The sequence below is a fragment of the Hemitrygon akajei genome, chromosome 6 (genome assembly GCF_048418815.1).
Source record: "Hemitrygon akajei chromosome 6, sHemAka1.3, whole genome shotgun sequence".
NCBI lineage: Eukaryota > Metazoa > Chordata > Chondrichthyes > Myliobatiformes > Dasyatidae > Hemitrygon > Hemitrygon akajei.
Genome location: NC_133129.1, coordinates 182023511 through 182051319, shown reverse-complemented (window position 1 = coordinate 182051319; position 27809 = coordinate 182023511). Strand labels below are relative to the sequence as shown.

General features: G+C 44.3%; 1 protein-coding gene across 1 annotated transcript in view; it reads right to left on the bottom strand.

Moving 5' to 3' along the window:
- LOC140729737 (spondin-1-like) overlaps positions 1–11209 on the bottom strand; it is a 328115-nt gene extending 316906 nt beyond the window's left edge. The window contains exons 1-2 of the mRNA XM_073049880.1: positions 10199–11209; positions 9063–9169 (exon numbers count right to left, since the gene is read on the bottom strand). Coding sequence (XP_072905981.1) covers positions 9063–9169; positions 10199–10400 — 309 coding nt within the window. The 5' untranslated portion in view covers positions 10401–11209. The remainder of the gene's footprint in view (positions 1–9062; positions 9170–10198) is intronic.
- Between the last annotated feature and the right edge of the window lie 16600 nt (positions 11210–27809).

The following is a 27809-nucleotide window of genomic DNA, read 5'->3' as shown; positions in this document are numbered from 1 at the left end:
CAGCGATCAAAACTAGACTACAACTAGAGGTCATGGGTTAAGGGTAAAAGGTGAAAAGTTTAAGGGAAACATGAGAGGAAACTTTTTCACTCAGAGAGTTCTGAGAGTGTGGAACAAACTGCTAGCGCAAGTGGTGCATGTGAGATCGATTTCAACATTTAAGCAGTTTGTATAAGTGCACAGATGGGAGGGGTATAGAGGGCTATGGTCCCACAGGTCGATAGGACTAGGCATTTTAATAGGTTTGGCATGGACAAGATGGGCCAAAGGGCCTGTTGACTCTATCAGGGTTCAATCCCCACTGCTGTCTGTAAGGAGTAAGTACATTTTCCCTGTGAACGTGTGGGTTTCCTCCAGGTGCTCCAGTTTCCTCCCACATCCCAAGGACGTAGAGATTAGGGTCAATGCTATGTTGAAGCATGGCGACACTTACAGCTGACCCCAGCACATCCTTGGACTGTGTTAGTTGATGACGCAAATAAGACATTTCATTGTAAGCTTCCCCCTGATCATTTCCGCGTCTCCCCCCCTCCCATTCTAGTCACCCTGTCGGCCACTGTGACTGCCTGCCTCTGCATATTCACCCTCACTGAGGAGGATTACACCGGGAGTTTTCAGGTCGAGTCACAAGGATCACCGTAGTTGGCAGAATCTCAGATGATGACAAGAGGGTGTACAGAAGCAAGATATTCCAATTGGTTGAGTGATGTTAGAGCGATAACCTTGCTCTCAATATCAGTGAGACCAAAGAGCTGCTTGTGGACTTCAGAAAGGATAGAACAAAGGAACACAAACCAATCCTCATCGACGGACCAGAAGTGCAGAGAGTGAGCAATTTCATGTTTCTAGGTGTCAAAATCTCTGAAGATTTAATCTGGTCACAAGGTATTGATGGAGCTATGAAGAAAGAAAGATGGCAGCTATAGTTCACTAGGGGTTTGAGGAGATTTGGTTTGTCAACTTAAACACTCAAACTTCTATAGATGTACCATAGAGAGCATTCTGATTGGCTGCATCACTGTCTGGTATGGGGGGGGGGGAATGGGGGGTCACTGCACAAGTTCAAAATAAGTTGCAGATACTTGTAAAATCAGTCAGCTCCATCATGAATACACGCCTCCAAGGTATATAGTATCCAAGGTATCTTCAAGGAAGGCAGTGTCCATCATTAAGCACCACCACCATCCAGGGCATGCCCTTTTCCCACTGTTCCTATCAGGTATGAGGTACAGAAGCCTGAAGACACACACTGAGCAATCAGGAACAGCTTCTTCCCCTCTGCCATCCAATTTCTAAATGGACATTGAACCCATGAACACTATCTCACCACTTTTTTGTATTTCTGCTCTTTTGTGCTACTTATCTAACTTAACTATTTTATAGACATAGTTATATATATACTTACTGTAATTCAGTGTTTTCTTTTCTCTGTGCCTATCATGCATTGCATTGAACTGCTGTCACAAAGTTAACAAATATCACAACATATGCTGGTGATATTGAACCTGATTCTGATTCTGCCCCACCCTCACGCACAGTTACAGAGAAAACGCAGTGCAGTAGAAAAATAAATTGTACAGATTATCACGAGGTCATCTGTTAATGAATGAGAGGATCTGATAGCAGTGACGTAGAAGCTGGTCTTGAGTGTGATGATATACGTCCTCAAGCTTTGTATCTTCTGCCCAGTGGCAGAGGAGAGCAGAGAGATACTTCCAGCCACTTTCATACGAGGAAGTTCTTTCTGACATCACCCCATCGCCAATGGTTTGACTGTTAAGTTCTGCCCCTTCCTCTGCACTCAAATCACCTCAAACACCTATAACCCTCAGCTCAAATTAATCATTTAAACCACAGAGCCCCAGTCTCATTGGACTATGGGAGTATGCTGATTAATTAATTAATTTATTTATTTAGTGGTACAGTGTGGAGTACACCCTTCTGGCCCTTTGAGTTATGCTGCCCCAGCAATCATACAAACCCAATTAATCCTAACCAAATCACGGGACAACTTACAATGATCAATTACTTTACCCAGGACGTCTTTGAACCATGGGAGGAAACTGGAGCAGCTGGGAGAAACCCATACATTCCATGGAGAAGACGTACACAGGCTCCTTACAGAATGGCATCAGAATTGAACTCCAAAACATCTCGAGCAGTCTCTATGCTACTGTGGCACCCAGGTGGAAGTAACACAGAGTCATAGAATCATAGAATTATGGGATAGAAAACATAGAACACTACAGCACAGTACAGGTCCTTTGAGTCACTTAAATGCCCCTAATGTATCTGCCTCTATGACCACTCCTTGAAGGGCATTCTACACACTCATGTATCTCTGTGTAAGAAGCTTACTTTTGACATCCCGCTTATACTTTCCTCCGATCGCCTTAAAATGATGCCCCTCACATAAGCGATTTCTGCCCTAGGAAAAGCTCTCTAGCTGTCCACTCAACATGGAACCAGGCCCCATGGCCCAATCCGTCCATGCTTCAAGGCTCGATTTCAGTTTGTAGTTGTACAACTCTTTCTCAGGGGAGTCTGTGGTTTGAAATTTAATATCCTCATCATTGAACATGCTCCGTGGCTGTGGACTAGTTTTCTTGGTGGACTCTGGTCCATGTTCCACGTGTTTCTTGATACTCTTTTTTGCTATTTGCGCAATTTGATCGAGGCACTTCGGTGTGGAGCTGACTCTGGGCTGAGGCCTGCAGTCACTGACACAGCGCTAAACTGACGTGACTCAGTGGCCGTCACTCCTGGACCGTTTCGGGGACTCAGCGGTTTGATGTTTAATACTCTGAGTGTTATTGCCTCACTTTTGCTTTTCGTGTGGTTTGTGCTTTTAATCATATGTTGGATGTCCGACGTTTTCTTTAAACACGTTTGTCTTTGTTCCCTGGCTGCCTGCAGAAGGACGAATCTCAGGGTCGAATACTGTACACATACTTCGAAAAGAAATGTACTTTGAAACTTTGAAATGTTGAAATGCCTCCCATCCATGACTTATCCAAATGTATTTTAAAAGTTGTTATTGAGGAATGAACCGAGGTTTAGCTGATTTAAGCATCAGGCCAGATTAGGAAGGTCAGGATGTGGGGACCGGAGGTGAGGGATGGGCTCGCTGCTCTTGAGGATCACTCATTTCTCTGCTGAACTGAACCTGAGGTTTGCAATGAACAGGCTCCTAGACTGGCTGTGACTGGCTTTGTGGCCGTTGACTCACTCTCATGAGCTTCCGTTCTAAATGTTAAACCAAAAACACAAGAATATCTGCAGATGCTGGAAATCCAAAGAAACAGGCACAAAATGCTGGAAGAACTCAACAGTCCAGGCAGCATCCATGGAAAGGAATGAACAAACAACATTTCGGGATGAGACTCTTCAACAGGACTGGAAAGGTAGGGGAGAAGTCTGATTAAGAGGGTGGGGGAAGGGAGGAAGACGTACATGGTGGCAGGTGATAGATGAAAGCGGGAGACAGAGGGAGTGAAGCAAAGAGCTGGGAAGTTGACTGGTGAAGGAGATAAAGGGCTGAAGGAAGGAGAACCTGTTTGGAGAGGACAGGAGACAATGGAAGAAAGGGAAGGGAGACAAGCAACAGAGGGAGATGATGGGCAGGTAAAGCGATGAGGTGAGAGAGGGAAATGGGAATGGGGAATGGTGAAGAGGGGGGGAGCAATTACTGGAAGTTCAAGATATCGATGTTCATTCCATCAGGTTGGAGGCTACCCAGACAGAATATAAGGTGTTGCTCCTCCATCCTAAGTGTGGCCTGATCCTGGCAGTAGAAGAGGCCACGGACTCACATGCCAGAATGGGAAGTAGAATTGGAATGGGTTGCTACCAGGAAATCCCACTTCCTGTGGTGGATGGAGCGAAAGTGCTCAGTGAAGTGGTCCCCCCATCTATGTTGGATTTCACCAATATACAGGATACCACGCTGGGAGCACTGTGCACAGCAGATCACCCAACAGACACGCAGGTGAAATGTCACCTCAGCTGGAAGGACAGTTTGGGGCCCTGAATGGTAATTGAGAGAGAAGGTACAGGGACAGATGTGGCACTTGTTCCACTTACAAGGTTAAGTACCAGGAGGGTAGATCAGTGGGAGGTTTGAGTGGACAAGGGATTTGTGCAGGAAGTGATTACTGGGGAAAGCAGAAAGTGGGGTGCAGGGAAATACATGCTTGGTGGTGGGATCCCATTGAAAATGGTGGAAGTTACGGAGAATTATGCGCTGGAAGCAGAGGCTAGTGGGGTAGTAGGTGAGGACAAGAGGAACCCTCTTCCTGTATGGCAGCAGGAGGATGGGATGAGAGTAGGTGTGCGTGAAATGGAAGAGATGCGGGTGAGCACAGCGTTGATGACAGAAGAATGGGAACTCCTTTTATTTGAAGAAGGAGGACATCTCAATTGTTCTGGAATGAAAAGCCTCATCCTGAGAGTGGATAAGGCAGAGATGGAGGAACTGAGTAAAGTGGATGGCAGTTTCACAAGTGACAGGGTGGGAAGAGGTATAGTTCAGATAGTTGTAAGAGTCAGTGGGTTTATGAAAGGTATCAGTAGATAGAGAGATTGAAAAAGGGGAGAGAGGTAGGCTGGGAGACTGATTCATTGAGCATCTTCGCTCCATCCACCACAGAAAACGGGATTTCCTGGTGGCCATCTATTTCAATTCTACTTTCCATTCCCTTCCCGACATGTCTGTCCATGACCTCCTCTACTGCCAGGAGGAGGTCACACTCAGGTTGGAGGAACAACACATGATATTCCGTCTGGGTAGCCTCCAACCTGATCTCAAATTTCTGGTAATTGCCCGCCCCACCTCCTTCACCATTCCTCACTCGCGTTTCCCTCTCACACCTTCTCTTCTTACCTGCCCATCATCTCCCTCTGGTGCTCCTCCCCCTTCCCTTTCTTCCATAGTCTCCTGTGCTCCCCTATCAGATTCCCCCTTCTAAAGCCCTTTATCTCTTTCACCAATAACCCCCACCCCTTCCCCCTCCCAGTTTCACCTTTCACTTACTACCTTGTACTTCCTCCTCCCCTCCCCCCAACTTCTTACTCCGACTTCTCTTTCTTTCCAGTCCTGAAAAAGGGTCTCGATCTGAAATGACAACTCTTTACTCTTTTCCATAGATGCTGCCTGGCCTGCTGAGTTCCTCCAGCATTTTGTGTGTGTTGTTATGGTTCTGAATGTTATTTGCTTACTTTTATTGTTTGTACGATTTGTTTTTTTCTGTACATTTGGTGTTTGACAGTCTTCTCTTTTTAATGGATTCTATTGGGTTTCTTTGTTTTGTGGCTGCCTGCAAGGGGACGAATCTCAAGATCGTACATACTGTAGTATATATACTTTGATAATAAATGTGTTTGAACTTTGTGCCTGCCTCAACTCTTCCTCTAGCAGCTCACTGCAAATACAAACAGCAGTTTAACTAATGACCTGGTATTCAAAACCCAATTATGGCAGCTAAAAAAGTTAAATGCAGCCAATTAAAGTTTTCAGATTTAAAAAGAATAACCTGAATGAAACTAGCAGCCTGTTCACCAATACCATTCAAAATGGAGGACATCTTCTGTCCTGACCCGGTCTGATCCACATTTGTAAATTTGGTTTATCTGGTTAATATTATCACATGTACAGTGAAAAACTTTGTTTTGCATGCCAACGAGATAGATCATTTCATCATATCAATGCATTGAGAGAAAAGCAATTATCCCGGGCCTTAGGTCCCACACCACCAGGTTCAGGATAAGTAATAACCCTACAACCATCAGCCTCCTGAACTGGTGAGAATAACTTCACTCACCTCAACACTGAACTGATTCCACATCCTACAGACTCACTTTCAAGGTCTCTACAACTCATGTTCTCAATATTATGTTTTTTGTTTGTTATTTTATTTGTATTTTCAACAGTTTCTCTTCTTTTGCACAATCCTTGTTTGTCAGTCTTTGCAGTTTTCATTGATTTTATTGTATTTCTTTGTTCTACTGTAAATGCCTGCAAGAAAATAAATCTCAGTGTGGTTTATGGTGACATATGTATAGTTTAATAATAAATTTAGATTGGACTTTGAACGCAGAATGAAATATTGCATTTACAAAGCAATGCAGTGCAGGTTGACAATAAGATGTAAAGTTATAATGAGATAGATAATGAGATTAAGAGTCTATCTTAATCCAGGGGACTGTTCAATAGTGGTATAGTGCTTTCAGAATATTGTATCTCCTACCCAGAGGGACAGGCGAGAAGGGAGAATGTCTGGGGTTGGTGAGGTCTTTGATTATGCTGGTTGCGAGAAGTGTGGATGGAGTCCATGTGGGGAAAGTTTGTTGTCCTTGACCCACAGTATTACAGTCAGTTCTTAGCTGCCCTCTGAATTAGCGAGATGTTCTGTTCAGACACAATAAAGAATGGGTAATAAAAGATGGCTTTTCCTACATACTATGACTTTTTTTTTTAAAAAAAAAGGCTAACACATCCCTTCCTTAGGAACTGCAAACACTAAATTTGCAGAGCATGAGACACACAGTGGCCACTTTATTAGGTACACCTGTACACCTGCTCGTTAATGCAAATATCTAATCAGCCAATCATGTGGCAGAAACTCAATGCATAAGAGCATGCAGACATGGTCAAGAGGGTTAGTTGTTGTTTAGACTAAACATCAGAATGGGGAATGTGATCTAAGTGACTTTGACTGTGGAATGATTGTTGGTGCCAGAGGGGGAGGTTTGAGCATTTCAGAAACTGCTGATCCCCTGGGAATTTCACTGCACAACAGTCTCTAGAGTTTACAGGGAATTGTGTGAAAATAAAAAAAAAATCCAGTGTGTGGCAGTTCTGTGGATGAAAGACCTTGTTAATGAGAGAGCTCAGAGGAGAATGGCTATACAGTTTCAAGCTGACAGGAAGGTGACAGTAACACAAATGACCACACATTACAACAGTGGTGTGCAGAAGAGCATCTCTGAATGCTCAACATGTCAAAATATAAAGTGGATGGACGACAGCAACAGAAAACCGCAAGCGTACACTCAGTGGCCATTTTATTAGGTACAGGAGGTACATGAGTAAAGTGATCACTGAATGTGTAAACATTGCTGATCGCTACACTACTGTTTTGATGAACACTGATTAATAGCACTGCAATCAAACAAAACTTTCCAAGTGTTCAGAATGTTTCATCGTTACTCTGATTTTAGATAGATTAGCAAATAACAACTCGGAGCAGAACGGGTCTTGGGACAGAAAGGGACTCAGGGCAGAAGGGGATGGGGCAGAGGCGGACTCAGGGCAGAAGGGGACTCGGGCAGAAGGGGACCCGGGGCAGAAGGGGACTTGGAACAGACGTACTCTGAAACCTGACAAGTATTGAACCCATTTAAATTCTGATAATCCAAAATCATTATGATGCTAAAAATGTTTCTGGATTATCCAATCACTTGAATTAAAGAATATAAACACCAAGGAAAAGAGGATTTTAATGTCTTGAAAATGAATTAGCTGATAATTTGAAATGAACAGGATTATTTTGGTACAATCTACAAATAGCAGAGCACAGTCTGACAGGTCCGTGAGCCTTATAATACATGGGAAATGGAGAATAAAGAGAATCCGTTCTAAATAAAGACAGTATTGGATTGTGTATTTTATGTTTGCTCAATAATAATCCAATTTGAAACTATTTAATCTTTCTGAACATAAACGCGGTAAAATGGTTTTCACTCTATGGGTGATTCAAGGAAGTGAGCCTTCAGGTTAATTGTGGATGTGGATGAAAGTGTGGTTCTAGTTTAGAAATTTCATTTTGAAATGATTTTCAACATTGTTTTTGCATTCTGTTTTCTTCATCTTCACAGCAATGTCATTTGTGTACACACTCAGATCGCATTTACAGACCCTTTTGCAGACACAAACACACACACTGCAATTTTGTACATACATTCTATTCTCTTGCACACACACTACCTGCTCGTACATGAGAATCACACATACATTCTATTGTATACATGCCTTACACAAACACACTTACATATACACATACACTACTCTCACACTTATCTACTTCCACATACTCTACCCACACAAAGCTCTATTCTCTCTCTTTGTTTACACACTATTCTCTCACATGTACAAACACACCACTTACACACTTTATTCTCACTCTCACACTATTTATACACACACACTCAATTCCATCTCACACACTTAAACCCACACACACTCTATTCTCTCGCGTACACAGATGTATGAACGGGCAATGCCATACTTTCCCACTCTCAAAAACCCATACGTACTATTTGTTACACACTAACTGAAACATACTCACTGACGCTGAATCACTGAGACATACACACCTATATTTAACTAAAATTTGTATCAAAGAAATGTTAAAATTAATTTGCTACATGTTGTTCATTGTTACAAGTACACACACACACACACACACACACACACACACACACACACACACACACACACACACACACACACACACACACACACACACACACACACACACACACACACACACACACACACACACACTCCCTCCCTCCAAGCCATAATTCGGAAATAATTATAACACTGACTGACAGAAAACAATGATCAACTTGGTGTGAGAGGTAACACAAAAATGTGGTGTACATCGTAGTCCCAGGGGAAGAGGGAGTGGAGAGAACGAAGGGGCGGTGAGGGTGGAGGAGTGAGGGTGGGGAGTGAGGGAGGAGAGTGACCATGGGGAAGTCAGGATGGGGGAATGAGGGTGGGGAAGTGATGGTGAAGAAGTGAAGGAGGGGAATGAGGGTGGGAGAGGTAGGGTGAAGAGTGAGGGTGAGGGTGCAGAGTGAGCATGGGGAAGTCAGGTGGGGGAGTGAGGGTGGGAGAGGGAGGTTGAGGAGTGAGGGTGAGGGTGCAGGAGTGAGAGTGGGGGAGTGTGAGTGGGAGTGAACGTGAGGGTGTAGGTGGGCAGTGAGGGGAGAAGTGAGAGTGGTGTGCGAGGGTGGAGGAATGAGGGAGGTCTGATCGATATTCCTTGTGATTCTACCTGAAAGTTCCCAGCGTAATCCTCCTCCCTGTGTCCATCCTCGCCGTCCCGCAGAGCAATGAGGGTGAATCCGCGGAAGTAGGAGGGCACCGTGGCTGAGAGGGTGACTGGAATGAGAGGGGCAGAAAAATAGAGATGTTCAGCTTAGAAAACCCCATACCACCTCTTCAAACTTAGCAACAAGATTTCATGTGTCCTGTCGGTAACCGGCGCATTCCACTGTAAAGGAAGGGATTTGTGTTCGGAGGAACGTGGCGACAAATAGATTGGAAGACACTCTTGGTAGCATTGGCAAAGAGGGAAGCACAGAAACAGAAACACACACACACACACACACACACACAGAGTGAGAGTGGCGCAGTCCCACAGGGAGAAAGGGACACACACACACTCCCTCTCTCACAGGGACAGAGACAGAATCTCACACAGCTGCAGAGAGAGAGACACTTAGAGGGAGAGAGAGAGAGAGAGAGTGAAGGGGGGATTACAAACATACATAGCGTGAGTAACAAGGAGAGACAGACGGACATAATTACGGAAAGAGGGAGAAGAGAGACAGTTCCACACTTACAGTGGAAGAGAGAAGGGATCGTGTGTGTGAATACACACACACACACGCACACACACGCGCGCGCGCGCCCGCGCGGGGGGAAAACATTGTCAGAGAGTAAAAAGACAGTTTCGCATATAGAGAGGGAGATAAAAAGAGAGAAAGAGTTATGTATTCATGGGGGGGAAGAGAGGCACACAGTTCCATGGAGAGAGATAGTCCGACAGGCACACAGACAATATCACAGACTGAAAGTTACTTACATACATACAGTGTCACTCAGAGTAACACACACACACACACAGTTATTTACACAGTGTCGCACAGAGTAACAACACGCAATATCGCACAGAGAAACAGTTACACACATACCCTGTCACACAGAGAGCGAACATACACGCACACAGAGACTTACACTCACACATATGCACCACAGTACCACACACAGAAAAAAAGTCTCTCTCTCTCATACGCGCACAGGCAGGGAAACACACGGAATCACATACACAGAGGTACGATCCCATAAAGAAGGAGGGAGAGAGAACTGAGGAGGTTCCCAAACGCGCACATATACGAGTCCACTCACCGCGGTACGTGCTGCCCGGACTGTAGAACTGGGGGTTGCCCTCGATGCGGAGGTTGAAGCCGGTGTTGCCCTCCCTCCGGCTGCCGGGCGACCTGACGATGCGGCTGCAGTATCCGTCAGCCACAGCTCCCTCATCGTAGAAGGAAGCGACGGCGGCGCCAAGGGCGAGAGAAAGAGCAAGGAAGCGCCGAGCCAAGTCCATGGCGAGCGGAGTCTCTCTCTCTCTCTCTCTCTCTCTCTCTCTCTCTCTCTCTCTCTCTCTCTCTCTCTCTCTCTCTCTCTCTCTCTCTCTCTCTCTCTCTCTCTCTCTCTCTCTCTCTCTCTCTCTCTCTCTCTCTCTCTCTCTCTCTCACTCACTCTCACTCACTCTCTCTCTCTCACACGCTCTCTCTCCTCACTCTCTCTCCCTCACTCTCTCTTTCTCTGCTCTCTCTCACACACTCTCTCAGCTCTTCTCGCTCTCTCTCTCTCTCTCTCTCTCTCTCTCTCTCTCTCTCTCTCTCTCTCTCACACACACACACACACACACACACACACACACACACACACACACACACACACACTCTCACTCTCTCAAACCCCCTCCCCTCGCCCGCAGGCTGATCTGCAAATTGACACACTCACACACACACACACAGACGGGATAGTGTTGCCTTCGGAAGCTTCCCTGGTGAAGCTCCGCGAATTTTTGAGGTAATCCCCTCTCCGCGGAAACCGTGCGCACTTAAAAACCACCCCTCTTAGGATGAAGGCTTGATAACGCTCACTGGCAACTAATTCACATACGTTCACACAGTATGTGTGTGTGGGTAGGAGACAGGGTGGGTGCACTGGGGCGGGATGGTAAATCAGACCCACGTCAGGCAGCCCCGAACTAACCCCGGCTGATCCCCTCCCCTGATCCACTTCGGTCTCAGACCGCAGTTTAAGTCCGCGCACAGCATTTCGACACGTTTGGCAGCCTGGGTCCCTCCCCTTGGACAAAAGTTACTTGCGATCTTGCGACGAGTATTTTCCTTTTTGTTAAATGTCTGGCCCCGTGTCCCGAAAGAGCAAGAGGCAGGGGTCAGTCCTGCCCAGCTAGTGGTTTTGTCTACAACACGCTGCCTGCCCCTTTGGGCATTGGAAAGGACTTTTCAGTGCGTGGAGGTCCAGAGGTCGGTAATCTCAGGGGCTGTGTAGGACGGGGGTGAATTCCAGGGGACCCGCTGAGCAAGAAACCTATGCTAATACTACCATCTTGGGGTGGTGTAGAAATCTCCTCTCATCTTTTGCCTTGATGCGGAGCAGGGGAGTTTGCAGGGAATATAAGAACATTTAGAAATGGGAGCAGGAGAAGGCTATCTGGCCCGTTGAGCCTGCTCAGCCATTCAATAAGATCATGGCTGATCTAGCCATGGACTCATCTCCACCTACCTGCCTTTTCCCCATAACCCTTAATCCCCTTGCTGTGCAAATATCTATCCAACCTTGACTTAAATATTTTTTCGGAGGTAGCCTCCACTGCTTCATTATGCCTCCAATTTAATTGTTAGTAGGTAACTGTAAACATTGGAATATTGGGATCTTGCTATGCAGGAGACGGACTGCTCCCGACATCTCTTGCTTGGCCACACTTAGAAAGAAGGACCCTATTGGGTCATAGGCATATTGATGTTCAGAAAGAGACATGAAAGCTGCCTCAGAAATGTAAATCCTTCTGTCAATTCCATTGTTCTCTTTCAAAGGGACAGTAATATGATGGGCCAAAGGGTCTCCTTCTATAAAATGGTGCAACTCTGCAACTGAGATTCTGAGCAACTATTAAAGTAAGATTACTGCAGAGATTATGAGGAGTGTAGGTTAGGGTATAGATCGGGTAAATGCAAGCAGGTTTTTTTTCACTGAGGTTGGGTGAGGCTAGGAGGGTGGTAACTAGGATAAGTGCATGGATGAGAGGGGGAATGGAGAGCTGTGGTCCGCGTGCAGGTCGACAGGTCTAGGCACAGTACTAGCTTGGCATGGACTAGATGAGCAGAAGGGCCTGTTTCTGTGCTGTGGTGCTCTCTGACTCTCTGAGATGTTGGTATGTTGATGCGCTGCTTAACCTGGGGAGCTGAACTTCAACCTGTTTTACCTAAAGCAAATGGTGTCACAGTAAAGAGGCAGATAGAGTCACTGCCTCACAGTTCCAGAGATCCCAGGCATAGCATGTGTAGAACCTCTATGTTCCACCTCTGATGGTGTGTATTTACACCTGGCTTCTTCCCTCACCCTCAGCAGAGGTGATATTTCATTAGGAGTTTGAGGAATTATATGTATATATTTCTTACTGTAATTTATAACTTTTTAAATCATGTATTCCGCTGTACTGCTTCTGAAGAACAGCAAATTTCATAACATATGCCAGTGATATTAAACCTGATTGGAATCCTGATGTGTGGGTGGGTAGATTAAGGCCATAAGAGATAGCAGAGAATTAGGCCATTCAGCCCATTGGGTCTGCTCCACCAATCCATCATGGTTGATTCATTTCCCTTATTAACCAAAAACCTGTCAACTTAGGTGTATGCCTTAAATCACTCAATGACCTGGCCTCCACAGCTGCCTGTGGCAACCAGTTCCACAGATTCACCACCCTCTGGCTAAAGAAATTCCTCCTCATCTCTGTTCTAAATGGACATTCCTCTATTCTGAGGCTGTGCCCTCTGGTCCTAGACACCCACCCCCCACTACAGAAAACATCCTGTCTACATCCATTCTATCTAGTCCATTTAATATTTGGTATGCTTTGATGAGATTCCTCTCTTATTCTTCTAAATTTCAGCAAATACAAACACAGAGCCATCAAACATTCCTCATATGATAACCCTTAACTCCCAGGTTCATTCCCCTGAACCTCCTCTGGACCCTCACATATGTCAACACATTGTTTGTTAGATATGGGTTTAGAACTGCTCACAATACTCCAAGTGAGGACTCACTAGTGCCTTATAAAGCCTCAACATTACATCCTTGCCTTTATATTCTAGCCCTCTTGAAATGAATGCCAACATTGCATTTGCCTTCCTCACCACAGACCTAAACTGCAAATTAATCTTTAGGGAATCCTGCACAAGGAGTCTCAAGTCCTTTTGCACCGGTTTTTCAAATTTTCTCCCCATTTAGAAAATAGTCTATGATTTTACTCCTTCTAACAAAGTGCATGACCGTACACTTCCCAGTGCTGTATTCCATCTGTCACTTTGCCCATTCTCCTTATCTGTCTAAGTCTTTCTGTAGCCTCTCTACTTCCTCAACACTGCACATCCCTCCACCTATCATCGTATGATCCACAAACTTAGCCACAAAGCCACCAATTTCATCTTTCAAATCATTGATATATAACATAAAAAGAATCAGTCCCAACACAGACCCTTGTGGAACATCACTAGTCACCAGCAACCAATCAGGAAAGGCTCCCTTTATTTCCACTCCTTGCCTTCTGCCAATCAGCCAGTCATCTATCCATGCTAATATCTTTCCTGTAATACCATGGGTTCTTATCTTGTTAAACAGCCTCATGTGTGGCACCTTGTCAATGGCCTTCTGAAAATCCAAGTACACAATATCAACCAATTCTACTTTGTCTATCCTGCTTGCCTTTTCTCCAAGAATTCCAACAGATTTGTCAGCAAGATTTTCCCTTGAGGAAACCATGCTGACTATGGCCTATTTTATCATTTGCCTCCAAGTACCCTAAAACCACATCCTTAACAATTGAGTCCAACATCTTCCCAACCGCTGAGGTCAGACTAACTGGCCTATAATTTCCTTTCTTCTGCCTCTCTCCCTTCTTGAAGAGTGGAGTGACATTTGCAATTTTCCAGTCTTTTGGAACCATTTCAGAATCTAATGATTCTTGAATGATCTTTACTAATGCCTCCACAATTTCTTCAGCCACCTCCTTCGGAACTCTGGGAGGTACACCATCTGGTCCAGGTGACTTATTTACCTTTAGACCTTACTGTTTCCCAAGATCCTTCTCCCTAGTAATGGTAACTTCACACACTTCATGACCCTGACACCTGGAATTCTACAGCATACTTCTAGAGTCGTCCACAGTGAAGATTAATGCAAAATTCTTATTCAGTTCATCCACTATTTTGTTTTCCCCAATTACTACCCCTCCAACGTTGTTTTCTAGTGGTCTGAAATCCACTCTTACCTTTCTTTTACACTTTACATATCTGGAGAAAATTTTGGTATACTCTTTAATATTATTAGCTAGCTTACTTTTCTATTCAATCTTTACCTTCTTAATAACTTTTTAGTTGCATTCTGTAGTTTATTAAAGGATTCCCTATCCTCTAACTTCCCACTAATTTTTGCTCTATTATAAGCCCTTTCTTTGAGTTTTATGTTGGCTTTAATTTCTTTTATTAGCCACTGTTGTATCATCTTGCCTTTAGAATACATCTTCTCCTTTGGGGTGTATATATCCTGTGCTTTCCAAATTGCTTCCAGAAATTCCATCCATTGCTGCTCTGCTGTCATCCCTGCCAGTGTTCTTTTCCAATCAATTCTGGCTAACAGCTCTGTCATGCCTATGTAATTCCCTTTACTCCATTGTAATACTAATACATCAGACTTTAGCTTCTCTTTTTCAAATTTCAGGATGTGTTCAATCATATTATGATCAATTGCCCCTTGGGGTTCTTTTTCCTGAAGCTCTGTAATCAATTCTGGTTCATCGTAAACACCCAATCCAGAATAGCTGATCCCCTAGTGGGCTCAACCGTGAGCTGCTCTAAAAAGCCATCTCGTATGCATTCTACAAATTCCCCCTCTTGGGATCCAGCACCATCCTGGTTTTCCCTATCTCCCTGCAAATTGAAATCCCTTACTTTTGTAACATTACCCTTTAGCAAGCATTTTCTATCTCCCGTTGTAATTTTTAGGCCACTTCCTTACCGCAGTTTGGGGGGTCTGTATAAAACTCCCATCAGGGTCTTTTTGGTCTTGCAGTTCCTTAGCTCCATCCACAATGATTCAACACCCTCTGACCCTATATCACCTCTTTCCAATGATTTGATTTCATGTTTTACCATCAGAGCAATGGCACCCCATCTGCCTTCCTGCCTGTCCTTTCGATACAATGTGCATCCTCCAATGTTCCACTCCCAGCTATGATCTTCTTTCAACCATGACTCAGTGATGCCCACGATGTCATACCTGCCAATGTCAACCTACTCTACTAGACTTTCCACCTCATTCTGTATACTGCACGCATTCTAATATAACACCTTCAGTCCTGTACTCATCATTCTGTTCAATTTTGTCCCCATGTTACACGACAACTCATCCCATTAACTGCAATTTTGCCCTATCATCTGCCTGACCTTCCTGACAGCCTCACTGCACACTGCATCTTGTTGTATACCAACATCCCCATCCTTAGTCCTATCACTGTGGTTAATTGCTAAAAATTCTCTGGTGGGTTGATAAATGCACAGGAGAGATGGTGGACATATGGGAAAGATAATAAATTGTATAAGCTGCAGAAATTAAGAGGGCAAAGGTGATGATGGGATTGCTCTGCCAAAAGCTAAAATGGACATGATGTTCTAATCATACCCATTACAAAGAAAGCATGCAGAACATCTGCTTTCTTAGAAGTTTGCAAAGATTCAGCATGTCATCTAAAACTTTGAAAAAACTTCTATAGATATGCAGTGAAGAGTATATTGACTGACTGCATCACAGCCTGGTATGGAAGCACCAATGGCGTAGAATGGAAAAGTTTACAAAATGTAGTGCATCAGGGGTAATGACCTCTCCACCATCAAGCATATCTTCACAGTGTGCTGTGCAAGAAAGCAGCATCCATCATCAGGTGACCCCACCACCTAGGACATCGTCTCTTCTCACTGCTGCCATCAGGAAGGAGGTACAGGAGCCTCTGGACTCACACTGCCAGGTTCAAGAATAGTTATTGCCTCTCAACCAACAGACTCTTTACTCAGAGGGGATAAATTCACTCAACTTCACTCACCCCATCACTGAACTGTATCCACAACCTATGGAATCACTTTCAAGGACTCTCCATCTCATGTTCTTGATATTTATTGCATGTATATTTATTATTATTATTTTGCTTGTTTTTTTGTTTCTTTGTATTTAGGGAGGATCAGAGTTACTGAGGATCATGCGTGACTTAGCTCCTAAGCCCAGCAGAACCATTTCTACTGACAGGAGAAGGGGCAAAGGCAGGTTAGTGGTGACTTAAAACCAGTCGCTTTGGGCAGATCTGGCTCATCAGCTGTGGTTGGCAGCTCATCTAAGAAAAAGAAAACTCTGATATCAGACCTCCGCTGCCATGAGGCTATACCCACTCACGGGGAAGGCTTCGGGGAGTAAACTCTACTGGGGGAAACATTTCGAGCTGGAGTCCCTAAGGCAAGTCCTGAGTTGCTGTTGATACCAAACTGAATCAGTCTCTGCCATTCCTTTGGGTTCATTAGATGTGCGGAGAGAGAGAGGGCTTTCTACACGGGTAACAGCTTGCTCTTCATATCATGCTGCACGGGCTTGCGTATCTACATAGCTAGAACACAGCATCCATGGTCGTCGCTGATCAATGGAGGCTTCAATATATATATACAAATAAATATATATACTAAAGTTATTAAGAACTCCATGGAGCATGTGGAGATCTTCCAACAACCAGGCACTCTTTCTTTTTTTTTCTTTCTTACTTTCTTTTTTTTTATATAGGGAAGTTAGGGGGGAGGGGTTAAGGGAGGGGGGAAGGGATATATACATTTTTTTTCCACACTTGTAATTACTTAAAAACGCAATTAAATAAAATTTAAAAAAAATTTAAAAAATGGAGGCTTCACTGAGGATGCCCACAGGAAAATGAATCTCAGAGTTATATATGGTGACATATGTACTTTGATTATAAACTTTACTTTGATATTTGATTTTTTTTATAATTGTCTTAATAACCAGTGACATGGATAGGTGACAATGGGTATCCATGGTTGTCCTTTTCACACAGAGTGTTCTGAATGCCTGGAATGCACTTCCCGGGGAAGTGGTAGATGAAGATACATTAGGAACTTTTAAGAGATGTTTAGATAGGCACATGAATGTGAGGAAAATGGAAGGATAGGGATATTGTATTGACAGCAGATAGTAGCTTAGTTGGCCGTTTGATTACTAATTGAATTGGTTCAGCACATCATTGTGGGCTGAAGGGCTTGTTCTTGTGTTGTACGGCTCTAAATTCTATGGTCTCTTTTGGGATATCCCAGGTCGGGGAGGGGGTTTGCAGGGATTGGATGTTCATGTCAACAGGAGATACGAGGGCCAGTGAGTCAACGTTATCGGAAATGGGCCTGGGGTTCAGGGTCCTGTCATCAGCTACTCTGAGGGAGTCGATACCGAAGATCAAAGCCTGAAGCTCGATTGGAAGCCCAAAATTCGAAGCCTGATGGCTGGAGACTGGGGACTGTAGGCCTGGAGGCCTGCTGCTGGAGTTGAATGACTGTCCGTGTGTGTGGATGGGTAGGAGGAAGGAGAGGAACCTGTTTTGTTGCTGTAATTCTTCTACTTGTGTTGTGTATTTCTTGTGCTCTGTGTTGCCCGGCCAAGCATTATGGCCATGCTATATGGGCGCAGAATGTGTGGCAATACTTGCAAGCTGCCCCCAGCATATCCTTAGGTGTGTTGGTTGTTAACACAATCAGCTGTGTGTTTTGATGTACTCTCACTGGCCACTTTATTAGGTACTCCTGTACACCTGCACGTTAATGCAAATATCTAATCAGCCAATCACGTGGCAGAAACTCAATGTCTAAACGTATGCGGACATGGTCAAAGATTAAGTTGTTGTTCAGGCCAAACTTCGGGATGGGAAATAAATGTGATCTACGTGACTTTGACTGTTGGTGCCAGATAGGGTGGCTTGAGTGTCTCTTGGGAAATGTTGACCTCTTGGGATTTTCACGCATGGTGCGAGAAACAGAAAAAAAAATCCAGCAAGCGGCAGTTCTGTGGGTGAAACGCCTTGTTAATGAGAGAGGTCAGAGGAGAACGTCCAGACTGGTTCAAGCTGGAACTCAAATAACCACGCTTTACAACACCTGGTGTGCAGAAGAACATCTCTGAATGCACAACTTGTCAAAGCTTGAAGTGAATGAGTTATAGCAGCAGAAAAACATGAGCATGCGCTCAGTGTCCACCTTCCTAGGCACAGGAGGTACCCAATAAAGTGACCACTGGGTGCTTGTGATAAATAAGACTAAATCTGAAGTAGTCTCCTTCTGTCTCAAAGCATTTCAGATATTGGGTCGGATTTTGTAAACAGGACCAGTAGAGGGTGTGTATAAATCGGGGGTGTAAATGCAGGTTTAATTTGCTTTCACAGGAGGTAATTTATTTACTTCACACCAGCAACTTCAAATATGTTGGTCTCTGCAGATGATAAGCTAGGGAGCAGTGTTGTTTATTTTTTAACAGACAAACCTGTTCTTGTGTGTTTCAACACGACTTAATCCCTCAGGCAAATTTTCTGCTGATAGCCAAGGACAGTCAAATCTATTACTGTGTGGCAGTGGAGAATGAGGGTGGGGGAGTTAGTGTGAGGGTCATTATTTAAATCACAATTCTTTAATGTAGGGACAGGACACTCAGTTCAAGAATTTGCCTAAAGAAAAACAGTAAATTAGAGTCACAGCATCAATTATTTATTCTGAAGTTGCTTTGTGTTGATAGTGCTTGTACACAGATGTTGAACGTTCAATAAAGCTCCCAATTATCCTGGAACTGGTAAATGCAGTAAATCTTCATTCACTTCACTGATTCGTCTCCAGGTCTAAATTCACACTGCATAGGATTAGTACCACTGCCTTAACACTGCTGTGCAGAGGTTGTAAAAAAGTTCTAAAACAAATTTCTAAAGTAAAATCTCTATCAGTGGTGGTTAGCAAAATACTTTTCCTTGCCCATGACCTGGGTTCAGTTTCCACTGCTCTCTGTAAGGAGTTTGCACGTTCTCCCCATGACCGCGTGGGTTTCCTCCTGGTGCTCCAGTTTCCTCCCACACTCCAAAATGTAAAGGTTACAGTTTGTTAGCGCCAGAAACATGGTGACACTTGTGGGTTGCCCCCAACACTTCCTCGACAGTGTTGGTCTCTGATGCAAATGATGAATTTCACTGAACATTCCAATATGTTAATCGGGGGTAATTGGGTGGCAACATGGCCTTGATTGGCAGGAAGGACCTGTTTACCATGTTGTATCACTAAAATTTATTTAAAAATTATGCTTAGTGTGTAGAATCAGAATTAGGTTTAATATTACTGGCATACAGTATGTCATGAAATTTGTTGTCATGCGGCAGTAGAACATTGCAATACATAATAATGAAAACTGTAAATTGCAGTAAGTATATACAATATATATTAAAAAATAAATTACAAAGTAGATCAGTAGTGCAAAAAGAGAAAAAAAATAATGAAGTAGTTGCCGTGGCTTGAATGTGCATTCAGAAATCTGATGGCAGAGGGAAAGAAGCTGTTCCTGACTCATTGAGGGTGTGCCTTCAGGATCCTGTGCCTCTGCCTGATGGTAGCAATGAGAAGAGGGCCAGTCCTGAGTGATTAGGGCCCTTAATGATGGATGCTGCCTTTCTGAGACGTTAAAAGATGACTTGGATGCTGGGAAGGCAAGTGCCCAAGATCGAACAGATTAAGATCACAACTTTCTGCAGCTTATTTGCCTCCCACCCCCATACCAGATGGTGATGCAGCCAGTTAGAATGCTCTCCATGGTATATCTGTACGAATTTGCCAGTGTCTTTGGTGACACGCCAATTCTCCTCAAACTTCTAATGAAATATAGCCGCTGCTATGGCTTGTTTGTAATTGCATTGATATAATGGGCCCAAGAAAAATCCTCAGAGATGCTGACACCCAGGAACTTGAAATTGCTCACCATTTCCAATTCTGGTAGTTCAATGAGGACTTGTGCATGTTCCCTCATCTTATCTGTGAGTTTCTTTTCTTTCAATGGGTCTTCAGATAGCAGTACCACTTGGAAGTTGCCCTCCTAGCCACATACCTCCTCCACACACTCACTCTCCTCCTCACTTGGTTTCTCCTATCACCTGCCAGCTTGTAATCTCCACTTGCCACACTTTCCTATTCCAGCTTCTTCTCCCTTCCCTTCCAGTGCTGATGAAGGGACTTGGCCCAAAATATCGACTCTTTATTGCCCTCCATAGATGCTTTCTGATATACTGAGTTCCTCCAACATTTTGTGTGTGTTGCTTAAGATTCCCAGCAGCTGAAGAATCCCTTGTTTTTATGGAAACACTGGTTCCTTAAGGGTGTCATAGTCAGTGGAGGTAGTGTGGATAAGCTTCCACTACCTATTAAATGCTCCCAATGGCATGCATCTCAAATAGCCTCTGACAACCAAGTCCAGCTCCTGGCATTCACATGTGGCTCAGCTACTAAGCCTGGCAGGACCATTTCTACTGACATGAGAAGGGAGAAAAGTGGGTTACTGGTGCCTTTAAGCTAGCAGCTCATCTAGGAGAAGGAAAGCTCAGATCTTAACCCTCCGCTGCCTTGCGGGTCTGCCCACTCCTGGGGAAGGCTTCAGGAGTAAGCCCCAAGGAAAAATGCGGAGCTGGAGTCCCTAAGTCAGTCCTACGTTGAGTTCAACGCTGACTGGCAATTCCTGCTATGCTGCTAGGGCCAAACTGTATCGGTCTATACTGTTCCTGTGGATTCATTAGCTGTGTGGAGATGGGGAACCTGCTGCATGGGCAACATCTTGCTCTCCATATCATACTGCAGTACCCTGCATATCATTGTAGACAGCTAGGATGCAATATCCATGGTCAACCCTGGCCAACGTAGGGCCTCAGTGGAAATACCAATGCCCAGGAATGGAAGAGACTCCAGAAAGTGATGGACACAGATCAGTCCATCAAAGGCAAAACCCTCCCACTGCTGAATACATTTACATGAAGCACTGCCTCAAGAAAGCAGCATGGGCACTTCGGGGAATGAGGGGAGATGTGAAGGAGATGTAACAATTTATGGACAGGATAAACTCAAGCAGGGTTTTTCCACTGAGAATGGGTGATACCAGCATTATAGGTCATAGTTTAAAGGTGAAAGGTGAAACGTTTAAGGGGAACATGAGGGGGAACTTCACTGAGAGAATGGTGTGGGTGTGGAATGAGCTGCCAGCAGAAATGATGAATGGGTGTTCAACTGCAATGTTTAAAAGAAGTTTGGATCAGCACAAATCATGGACTAGATGGGCAGAATGGTCAGTTTCTGTGCTGTAGTGCTCCATGACTCTATGATCAGGTGAGCTACTGGGTGACAATAAGATTGGCCCAGGGTCTGTGGAAGCTGTGCTGGAGTGCCCTCTGACCTTAAATCTATGCCCTCTAGTTTCGGGTTCCCTTTCTCTGAGGAGGCATCAATTAGCACACATTCAGGGTTGATTCTCACTAACTAATGATTAAAATTTATTTTATTTATTGAGATAGAGCGTGCAACAGCCTCTTCCAACCTCAGCTAGTGGTAGGGGTCCATGGCATAAACACTATTGGGAACCCCTGTCTTAGAACATTTACTGCTCTTAAGCATGTCAAATAAATACTTTTATCATAAGTAAACATAATAAATGATTGCATTCTGATAATGGCTTCCTCTTCTGCCACAATGACACCACTCTTAGGTTGGAGGGGGTAACTCTTCATTTTCCATCCAGGTATCCTTCAACCTGGTTGCATGAACATCGATTTCTCTAACTTCCAGTAGTCTTTTCCCCCGTTTCCTTCCCTCTTCTTTCATCCTGGCTTCTCTCTTACCTCTTCTCTTCACCTGCCTTTCATCTTCCCCTGGTGCCCCTCCTCCTTCCTTTTCTCCCATAGTCCTGATCAGTCAGGGCATCAAAGGATATGGTGAGAAGGCAGGTGTATGGGGTTGAGTGGAATCTGGGATCAGCCATGATGGAATAGCAGAATATACCTGATGGGCTGAATGACCTAATTCTGCTCCTATGTCTTAAGTTCTTATGGTCTTATAGTTCACTCTGCTTTGCTATTAGATTCCTTCTTCTCTAGCCTTTTACCCTTCATTTCCCAATTTCTCATTTCAAACCTCTCCCCCACCCACCTAGCTGGCTTCACCTATCGCCTGCCAGCTTGCATTACTTCTCCTTAGCCCACCTGCTTACTCTGTCTTCTTCCCCCTACCTTTCCAGTCCTGATGAACGGTCTCGGCACAAATCATCCACTATTTCTTCCTTTCCGTAGACATACTGAGTTCCTCCAGCACTCTGTGTGTTCTGCTCTAGATCTCCAACATCTGCAAACTCTCCTGTGTTTATTGCCAGCTTTATGATATTTGTAAAAGAACTAGACAGAAGTAAAGCGAAGATTTGTGTGTCAGATCTGCTGCCTCATCATATCATTTGCTTGGAGAGTTTTATGTTTGATTTGTGCCAATTGGGGGGGGGGGGGGTTCCCAACCTGGGGTCCATGGCATAAAAAAGGTTAGGAACCCTTGGTGCCAATGAATATTAATGGTAACTGGAAGCTTTCAGTTTACCAGCACGATCTGCAAAGCAATTTGAGTTCAGTTTTGCAGATTGTAATACATGTAGTAATTATTCGTCATCAAGAAATGCAGACATCATTCACAACTGAGTTAACATCACTATTATTAGCAGTAGAGCAATCACTCGAGTCGAGTATGATGTTCTCCTAAGGGGTTATTCCCTTAGTGGAGAATGCCTGTGCATGACTTTGTTTAACGTGGAGAGTCTGATACACAGGCAGCCACCACACGGACCTTGACAGGTCAGATTCAGGGTCCAGTGTCATGACGACCGGGGTCCCTTTTCTCCGCCTTGTCTGCCATTGTGGTGCATCATCGGTATCCATCAGCTCCATTGTTGGGGTCTTGGTTTGATAGTTCTTTGACTGAACTTTGACCTTACCACCATGGGTGACCCTATCAGGGGCTAAGCACCAGTTGGCAAGCCCCATCAGCATTGCTCACAGAATCTCAGGAACTCATGAGCCTCTTCACCATGACAAGGCGATGGTCTTTCACCATTATTAAAGCACCCAGCATACCAGTGAGATTTAAGCCAAATGTACCATTTTGTTTCTTGTGCAGAAACCAATCGCAAAGGGAACGAATGTTGTGTTTATATTTGAAGACTGCAATGATGCAGTCTGGGGCACTTCAGCAAAGAACGCTTTGCCTTGCACCCTGCAGTGGCCTAGCGGTGTGATGCCAAACAGAACTAAACAGAATGCTGCTGAGCTCCTGCCTTGATGTTTGATACCCTTCGTGCTGCCCGCTTGCTGTTAGCCATTTCCGCAATTTGTTCTTTTTCTGTGCATTGGGTCTTTGATGTTTTCTTCAACGGGTTCCATCGAGTTTCTCTGTTTCGTGGCTGTCTGCGGGAGGATGAATCTCAGGGTTGTGTTCTGTATACCTACTTTGCCAATAAATGTACTTTGAAACTTTGAATCTTCGAATTTGGTGGGACACACCAACAGCTTGTGCCTTTCCTGTCGAAGGTCATCACAGATGGTTTACAAGAATGGTATTAAAGAAAATTTGGTGGGATGCTGGGATGGGGCTGAAAGCACAGTATTAGGGTCAGGGCAGGACAGTTTAGGATGGAGAGAAGAAGAGAGCTGTGAAAATCTTTAACTCCACCCCCTACCCCTAGAGGTTGTGGACACTAATGGCTGAGATCAATAGGTACATGGAACCATTATGAACCAAGGGACTGAAGCTTACAAAATTCTTCAAGGGCTTAACAGGCTGAAGGGAGAGAAAATGGTTCTCCTAAACGAGGGATCTATGATCAGTTAGTGGTGTTAGACAATGAAGGGTCAGTCTTTTTAGATTGAGATAGGGAGAGAGTGAGGAACTTGTCTGTCTCTAATACTGGCATGGCATGGTCACAAGCAAGTTCATCCTGCAGTTATCAAAGCTCAGGAATATTTCACAAACTTCTCTGGTCTCATGTGGACCAGGTGTACCTTAGGGACAGGAGCTAAAGGCTTTGTGGTCTATTACATCTCAGCTGTAAAAAGGGACAAGATGGTAGAAACCATTCAGCCCTTTGAACCCATTGTGTTAAAAAGTTCAAAGTAAATTTCTTATTAAAATATATATATATATATATAGATGTCACCATATACAACCTTGAGATTCATTTTCTTGTGGGCATTCATAGTAAATACAAAGAAAAACAATAGAATTGATGAAAGCCTGCACACAACAAAGACGAATAAATAATAAATATGCAAAGGAAGAAACTCTACACCCATGCAAAAAGAATACATCAATAAATATTGAGAGCAGGGTTGTTGAAAATGAGTGCCCAGGTGTAGAATCACTTTCATGTGGAGGTGAGTGAAGTTATCCACACTGGTTTAGGAGCCTGATGATTGAGGGCTAATAACTGTTCCTGAATCTGGTCGTGTGGGACCTAAGGCTCCTGTACATCCTTCCCTGATGGTAACAGTGAGAAGAGATCCCTCTGGTTCAGCTTGTCATTCAGTTACAGTACTGTGCAAAAGTCTTAGACGTATATATGTAGCCAAGGTACCGAAGACTTTTGCATACTACTGTAGTAATTTTATGTATTGCACTGTACTGCTGCCACAAAAAAAAACAAATTTCATGACTTATGTGAGTGATGGTAAACCTAATTTTGATATGGGTCTCTATTGTGGACTGAAAGTGGGAAGGAGGCATTGAGAGAGGAATCTTGGGTGAGAAAAGGGAAGGGAGCAGGAAGCACCAGAGAGACATTCTGTTATGATCAATAAACCAATTGTTTGGAACCAAACGACCTCTCAGGGCTGTTTGTATCTGTTGCCGCGCCACCCTGTCCCACACCCCTCCAATGACGCTCCACACTCACCATTCCCAACATCCTTTGCTCCCACCAGATTTGCCAACTTACTGTCTGCTCCACATTGACAAATACAGTACGGTGCAAAAGTCTTAGGCACCCTGGCTATATATGTATATATATATATATATATATATATATATATATATATATATATATATATATGTGTGTGTGTGTGTGTGTGTGTGTGTGTGTGTGTGTGTGTGTGTGTGTGTGTGTGTGTGTGTGTGTGTATATATGTATACATACACACACACACACAATATATATATATATATATATATATATGTACTTATGACTTCTGCACAGTACTGTAGATCAAGGGTGATTTGCAACTTTACTTCATTTAGCCATTCTTGTCCATATTCTTTACTTATCTTAGATTCCATCAAATAAATAAATTACAAGTACTTCAATTGAGGGCAATGCAGATAGAAAGGGTGCTAATGAAAGCATGCAGCCTGCTTGCCTTCATTGGCCGGGAAAAGTGTATAAGGGTCAGGAAACCATGCTGCAGTTGTATTAAACTTCAGTGAGGTTGCACTTGGAGTGTTGTGTGCGCTGCTGGGTGTGGTGGGTGGTACAGGGAGATACACTGAAGACATTTACGGAACTCCTGGATAAGCACGTGGATGACAGCAAAATTGAGGGCTATGGTGGTGGGACATGAGTAACAAACAACAGCAGCAAAAACAAGCCCCCTTCCTCCCTCCCCTACGCACGCGCGTGCACACACACACACACACACACACACACACACACACACACACACACACACACACACACACACACACACACACACACACACACACACACACACACACACACACACACACACACACACACACACACACACACACACCCCTTTTTCAATCTTTGCCCTGCAACTCTTTACCCCCTTCTCAATCAAAAACCTATCAATCCGCCCAGTGATTTAAAAACAGACTCCACAGTCACCTGTCAGTCAGGATGTGTATGGCACACACAAAACAGAACCATAGAGTCATTGGGCATTGTAGCACAGAAACCATCCCTTCGACCCCTCTAGTCCATGCAAAACTGCCATTCTGCCTAGGTCCATTAACCCGCATCAGGACCACAGTCTTCCATACCCCTCCCATCACCTATCCGAACTTCATATAAATGTTGCTATCAGACCCACATCCACCACTTCTGCTGATAGCTCATTCCACACTCCCACCACTCTCTGACTGAAGAAGTTCCCCATTAAGTTTCCCTTAAATAGTGTTGCACTGTGACAGTGCTAGTGACTGTGGTTCAATTCCTGATGCTCTGTGTAAAGAGTTTGTCCATTCTCCTCGTGACAGTGTGGGTTTCCTCCACATGCACCAGTTTCCTCCCACATTCCAAAGACGTACTGGTTGGTGGGTTAATTGGTCACATGGCTGCAATACGGCCTGGTATGGGAACACCGATGCCTCTGAATGGAAATTCCTACAAAAGGCAGTGGATTCGGCCCAGTACATGTCGGGTAAAGCCCTCCCAGCCATTGAGCACATCTAAATGAAATGCTGTTGAAGGAAAGCCACATCCATCATCAAAGATCCTCACACTCCCCCATGCTCTCGTTATTTATTGTTATTTATTTATATTTGCATTCGCACAGTTTGTGTCTTCTCTGCTCTTGGTCTTTCATTGATCCTGTTTGCAGTTCTATAGATTTGCTAAGTAGCCCACAAACAAAGAATCTCAGGGTTGAATGTCTGATAATAAGTTTTTCATTGAGTTTGAACTGTAATTGGGTGGTGCAGGCTCAGTGCGCTGGAAGGGCCCGTCACTGTGCTGTATCTCTAAAAATAAAAGAACAAACTAACAAGCAAATAAACAAATAAATAACCATTTTGGGCAAATAGATGAGCTTGTATGCAACTGCTTTGAGTCAGTAGGCTTGTCCATGTTCAGTTGCCTGCCTAGATGAACATGTCACCGCCATCATGAACTTCAGCATCAGTTGTGTTGAGGACACCAACGATGTAGATGCCTTGGTCAAGAAAGATCACCAGCACCTCTATTTACTCAAGAAGCTAAATAAATTTGGCAAGAAGGCTTTGACCCTCACCAATTGTTATAAATGCACCACAGAAAGCATCCCATCCAGATGTGTCACGGCTCGGGGTGGCAACTATGGAGAGCCGTGGGCACAGCTCAGCACCCGGCGGGAAGCAGCCTCCCTCTACGGACTCTGTCTACACTTCTCACTACCTCAGTGAAACCATCAGAATACTCAAAGAGGGTGGTGGGGTGGAGATGTGTCTCTACCAAAGGAGCTCCTTCCCTCCACTAGCCTGCAGGTCACCCTTGGGCAAGGTGTAGCACCTGCTTAGCCCCCCCACCCCCGATCAGGGTCAAGTGAGCCATGGGGGCTAGTGGTGGATGGTCAAATGAGCAGCTGGTGCACATCACAAGTCCTGGTTATGAGACCACTGACACCAGGCAGACAATCTCTGAAGAGTATTGATAATGGCTGGGGTCACCTGTCTTGTAAAGACACTGCCCAGGAGGCAGCAATGGCAAACCACTTCTGCAGAAAAATTTGCCAAGAACAATCATGATCACGGGAAGACCATGATCGCTCAATTCATACGATATGGCATATAATAATGATGATATTCAAAGACTGCAACCACCCCAGATATTCTCTCATGTCCCCCAC